Source organism: Leguminivora glycinivorella, chromosome 16, assembly GCF_023078275.1.
Source record: "Leguminivora glycinivorella isolate SPB_JAAS2020 chromosome 16, LegGlyc_1.1, whole genome shotgun sequence".
Lineage (NCBI taxonomy): Eukaryota > Metazoa > Arthropoda > Insecta > Lepidoptera > Tortricidae > Leguminivora > Leguminivora glycinivorella.
Genome location: NC_062986.1, coordinates 7852604 through 7858554, shown reverse-complemented (window position 1 = coordinate 7858554; position 5951 = coordinate 7852604). Strand labels below are relative to the sequence as shown.

The window sequence follows — 5951 nt, the reverse complement described above, 5'->3', positions numbered from 1 at the left end:
GCACATGAGTACATATTATTATAAGGCCAGTTGGCGAAAGCTGGCGCGACACCGCTCAAGACCGCGCAAAGAGGTGGCGTGCTTTTGTTGGAGGCCAAAACTCATATTGGGATATCGCGCCAGTCAAGTGGGTACATGTGCAGATCATAAATAGACTAATATAGCATGACACAATTTCCGTGAAAATACAAAGGAAAAAAAAATCGCAATACATCTGAAATTCAACCAACATAATATAAAATAACACTCACTCAGTATCCAAAAACATGCTCTCACTATCCACTGGTTTCACTTCACATTTCAAACATTTGGCACCTTGGTTGGACTCGGTTAACAACTTGCTTCTAAAGTCCACAAAAGATGTTACTCCTCCGGCAAATAGATCTATTTCTTTCCCTATTTTACTTTGTACTTTAGCATCTTTGTTCTCATTCATTTTGACTATACAATTATCTAAATATTCTAAAATCATAGCAGTTTGGCGTAGCATAGACGGAGCGTAGCTTGTATAGTTTATTTTTTCTTTCTTTTCTGTGATTTCTTCATTATATTTGCTGAGGGTGGCTTCAGTGGCTGTTATTTTGTGGTTTGGTGGCGTTATTATGATGCGGTGTGGAATGGCTTCGTGAATGTAGTGAATTAGTGGCAGCACTTGGGTGTATGACCTGAAAAAAAAATAAAGTATGTTCAATTAGAAATTTACGCGTAAACCGAGGTATTTTATTTAACTTACACAAAATTATTTGTAAAATATGCCAAATCTGAATCTTCTCACTTTCTCTATCTCAAATCATACTGTGCATCTTTCTCACACATAGGGTTTTTTGGCAGTATTGCCCTCAGGGGATAATTGCGCCTTTTGCCTTTTAGGTCTAAACCTACCTCACACCTGCAATAGTATACAGAGTATACTAAGTACATACAACATATACAATACATTCAGATCCACATACCTACCTTCAAACAAGAATTGAGTCAAATTTAAAAGAATTTTCACATAGATCATTTCAAAAGATATTAATTTAGACTACTACATGCACAGACTCGGCCTGGATCAACCTTCGCAATCTTTGCATGTTACTACAAGGTTCAAAGTAAAGGACATGACACAATAAGCGTGTAAAATAATCACAAGTCCAATTTACCTGACATACACCACAATAGGTGTCCGCACAGAATTTTCATCTTCAAAAACCACCATTACACTGTTCAGCACATGATACGGAGATGTCTTATGTATCACAGCATTGCTCACTCCAGCCACACACTCCATTCCCATGTGTTGACAAAACATGTCAGTCAGTGTCAGTTCTGATATGTTGTCTATTATTCTCAATAAAAGGTCTAACTTTTTCGTGGTGGCCAGTACTGGCAATTGAACCTAATCCACATCTATACAAACACCCCAGTCTAGACAGCAAATCACGAGAGTATGGTGCCAACGATGATGGACAATTTACCTGACATACACCACAATAGGTGTCCGCACAGAATTTTCATCTTCAAAAACACCATTACACTGTTCAGCACATGATACGGAGATGTCTTATGTATCACAACATTGCTCACTCCAGCCACACACTCCATTCCCATGTGTTGACAGAACATGTCAGTCAGTGTCCTAAGAGCAGCCGCTCAGTTCTCGTATCAGTAATTAGCAGACCCCAGACTGCTTTCGGGCGCCCCGGGCGAGGGTTTATGACAGAGAAGGCCCACAATAATATTGTTCGTACTCCCCCACCACAGCTCCCCAATGGCCAGGCCCTGAATGGTATGCCCCAATCTACCGGACCTTTCATAATAGGTCACCAGGTAAATTTTTACAATGGAATAGTAGGAGTATCATCCCAAAGAAGCCAGAGCTTACTCCAGTTGATCAACGACCATGCGGTATCCGTTGCGGCCATCTCGGAGACATGGCTACGTCCCGGGCTCTTTTAGAGTACCGGGGTTCTCATGCCTCGTGAGGACCGTAGTGACAGACGTGCTGGATGTGCGTTGTTGATAAAACGTTGTTACCCTTTCTCTCAAATTTCTATCCCTCCCCACTCGGATGGGATTAATGCTGTCCCACACCCTCTTGTAATTTTAGGAGACTTCAATTTGCCACAATATCTCTTGGGGATCATACCATTCCGATTCTTTTTCAACAGCCCTGCTGGATCTCTGTTTGATGACATTAACGTAGGAGTCATTAGCGACGGTACCCCCACGCATAGGGTTTACCCGGGTCACGTGTTGTCTATTATTCTTAATAAAAGGTCTAACTTTTTCGTGGTTGCCAGGACCGGCAGGATGCTGGTTTCATCTGAAAAAGGATGACTAATAATTTAAAAAAGTTGGTGTTTTTATGATGGTAAAAACATAAGGACGCTCCACCACCATTAGACAACTAAATTTTATTATTTTCAAGGAGAAAACAATTTTTGTGTTCTCTTTCTCTGAATAAGACAACTAAATTTTATTATTTTCAAGGAGAAAACAATTTTTGTGTTCTCTTTCTCTGAATAAGATCAAAAGTTTGGGATTGGAACGTGGATTCCCTGGGCCTTAGGGCCACTTTTATAGGAAGTTGTTATGATGGCCAAATAGGCTAAAGTGACTAAGATATGAATATTAAGGATTTTCGATTATTATTTATTATCTATCATAAAAATACTTACTAATTTCATTAGCTAGCACATCATACTGTGTCCCCATAAACTCAGCATACGACAACACAACTGAATCAAACGGCATCAAGAAATCTTTTCCATCTCTCTTATGAAATCACTCCATCAAATTCTAATCTACTTGTGCTATATTGTAGTTCTGCTAAGTCAATAACAGCTAGTATAGCTGTCTGTATGTTTCGGTTGTAGCTTGTGAACTTCTTTCCAGTGGGGGCTGATGGTTGTGTGTTGGAATAGATGCGTGGTGTAGACCGTTGAAGGTTGTTTGGAGTGGAGAAGTATGGCAATGTTGTGGAGGGGCCTGGAAAATATAAGGGTTGGGTACTGATGTGCCAACGGAAAGTTTCCGAAATTCTAAAATTTTCACATAGGAGAACTTCGGAAACTTTCCATACTTTGTATGGACAATTGTATGGATGGAAACTTTCTATAAAATTTAAATTCCCTTTATTTTTCGTGAAAGTTTCGTGAATTTTTCAAGAGTTTTTTTTATCTAAGTAGTGAAATCGTGCAAAGTGAACTATGATTTAGACGTACCAGCATCAGCTGCCTGTCTAAAACGAAATAATAATAATAATAATAATAATAAATTTAAGATTTTTTTGGGAAGTTTCTGCAACTTGCACATCACTAGGATTGGGTATAAATATATGTTGAAGGAAATTAAAAAGCTGAGAGTATACATTTGAATGTCTAAGATTCCTTATGTTGTAACTGGAGCAAGGTCTCCTTTGCATCCAAAATTTCAACATAAATTGTGTTAAAATGCAAATAAAGGATTCTTTATGCATGGGCATTTCATTTGATTCCTGGATTAACATAATGTATGATGTTTTAATTGTAAATAAGTGTATGGTTTTTATTACTATATTTTTTGATGGAGATATAGATCTAATAACCACTAGTTACTATGGTTATGAATACATATTAATGAGTAGGCTATTATACACGTTAAACTTTCGTGAGACATTCAAATAATTAATGAATCTACGGTTGTACTCACGTTATTATATCGCTATTGCTGAGACATGTTTCAGGCCAATTCGGAGGCCCCTCTTCGTGGACCATTAATTAACCGTAGATTCATTAATTATTTGAATAAGGCTATATTGAGAGTTAAGATACATTTGTACACAAAAAACATGCACACTATTACTGCAAAAGGAAAGGTGATTGATATTGATACTTACAGTTTACCTTTATTAATGACATTCAGTGTGATCACTACATTCTTATTACACACTGCAACACTTGGAGTCTGTGATATGAGTATCAGCTGCTCAGGTACCTGGAAATTGGGTAAATTTATTTATTTATATATTTATTTATAAATTTGTAAATGTAATTGTACGGTGGAAGCAGGTGGTGGCAGGTGGAAGCTGAAGCCATGGGCCTGCGAATCAGTTTCCAAGTTTGTATGCCTCGGAAGTACACTGTCGTGTCAGGGAGGTGCAGACTAGGACATCGAGAGCAGAATTAGGAAGGCAAAAGCTGCATTTGCTCAACTCAAGCCTGTCTGGTATTCAAACGTGCCGCGTAAAAATCTCCCTCTTCGTATCCATTGTCAAGTCCGTGCTGCTCTTCGGCTGTGAGACATGGAGAGTGACAAAGGGGCTAATGCAAAAACTACAGCTGTTTGTCAAGAAGTCCCTCCGGTTGATCCTCCGTATCTTCTGGCCGAAGACCATAAGAAATGAGGATTTGTGGAGTGTATGCCGACAACCTCCGATCGCACAGGAAGTGGCTCAGGAGAAATGGAGATGGATCGGTCATACCCTTCGAAGAGGAGCTACCAACAGCGCCAGTATCGCGTTTGAGTGGCGGCCTCAAGGAGGAAAGCGAGCCCGCAAACGCCCCGTACACACCTGGAGGCAGAGCGTAGAGAACGAGTTTCGGGAGTTTGGACTGAGTTGGAACGAGGCCAAGGCGGTGGCTCAAGATAGAAAGGCGTGGAAGGATCTTGTGGAAGCCCTATGCACCTATGGGGTGTCCTAGGACGATCAACAACAACAACAACAATTGTACGGTGATGCAATTTTGTGTCAAAGTTTACATGTAAGTACAGTCAGCAGCAGAAGTCCTGTAGCGAGCAAGGTGTTCAAAATGAACTTGACATGATCTTATTTTTAAGACAATAAGAGTGTGTTAGGATCATTGTGAACACCTTGCCAGTTACGGAACTTCTGCTGCTGACTGTACAAAAAAATATTGAAAAATTATTATACCTCATTATAGCTTTCACTAATCATGGAATCATCCAAGTTCGGGTGAAGTTTCCTTGATGCAGTAAACGCTGTAAGTTTCCTCAGATCCCTAAACTCTTCCCGAGTCTTCTCATTACATTGTATGCTATATCTAGCCTGACTGAGTTTCCTCTTCAGCTGAGTGAGTATCGGCAAAGAGTCATCAACATGCATACCACTTAAGGCCGCAGCTCTTTCACCTAAATTTTCAAAATTATCATCAAATATTAAAGGCACTGCATCATCTTTTAAGACAACTTTGAGGCATGCTTCTCCTCTACACGCGTTATCATTCACATCGTAATAATCGACGTTTGATATTTTTTTATGAACTGCAAGTTCCTCTTTTCTGGATAAAATTATCACTTCACTCTGTGACGCTAACAGGTAGAAAAGTTGTCCTTGGCTATTCCTGACAATACTCATCTTCGTAAACTGAATTTCACTGCCAAGAAAGAGGGAAGATACTTCTTCACCCTTATAGTATTCTTTAACTTCTCCATACTTTGTACATATTGTAATATCGCATATCTTTCTCTGTGCCGGGTGGTCGTCGTAAAGTACGAAACATGCTATTTCGTTCACTACGCATGAAGGCACAAGATCTTTTATTATTTCTTGGATTCCGATGTCCGTTGTGTTCAACATCTTTGTTTTCTGAACTTTTCATAAATAGTATTGAAAGTTATTAATAATGTTTCTAAGTTCTAGTTTATTATCGGTAAATTTGTGGGTAAATTTTACCCGCGAAGTCCTTTGAGCGGATTGCGCTGCGCATCTCCTGTCAGTGTCAAATAAAATGTCATGTGTCATTGCATCTAGTTCTGTCAATGTCAAAAACAAGAGACTGTTCCAAATCGAAAACTGCACTAAATAAACTAGTTTAAATATTTATATATGAAGATTATTTGCACATAAAAATACATTCTATGAGTAAATCAATAAAAAAACGGTTACTTCATGCTTTTATTTATCACTATAACGTTCGATGTTCAACTGAGGAACAACTGACTAGTTTGAGTTTTAATTTTTATTA

At 38.9% G+C, this 5951-nt stretch overlaps 1 protein-coding gene across 2 annotated transcripts; it reads right to left on the bottom strand.

Annotated features, from left to right (window-relative positions):
- Positions 1-5665, bottom strand: LOC125234763. Of its 2 annotated transcripts, XM_048141153.1 has the most exons (6): positions 4898-5665; positions 3863-3960; positions 2664-2973; positions 2294-2308; positions 1146-1374; positions 1-665 (listed from the first exon to the last, which is right to left on the bottom strand). In XM_048141153.1, the coding sequence occupies exons 3-6, from the start codon at positions 2737-2739 to the stop codon at positions 248-250; spliced, it is 738 nt and encodes a 245-aa protein (XP_047997110.1). In that variant the 5' UTR covers positions 2740-2973; positions 3863-3960; positions 4898-5665; the 3' UTR covers positions 1-247. The 2 variants fall into 2 exon arrangements, 1 of the variants encoding a protein (XP_047997110.1); XR_007178025.1 differs by lacking the exons at positions 1-665; positions 1146-1374 and having other exon boundaries at positions 2234-2308.
- Positions 5666-5951: the final 286 nt, after the last annotated feature.

Coding starts and splice junctions, on each gene's coding strand:
- LOC125234763 (XM_048141153.1), bottom strand. CDS start 2,739: ATGCCGTTTGATTCAGTTGTGTTGTCGTATGCTGAGTTTATGGGGACA. Junction 666..1,145: donor CCTATTGTGGTGTATGTCAG/GTAAATTGGACT, acceptor TTTTTTTTTCAG/GTCATACACCCAAGTGCTGC.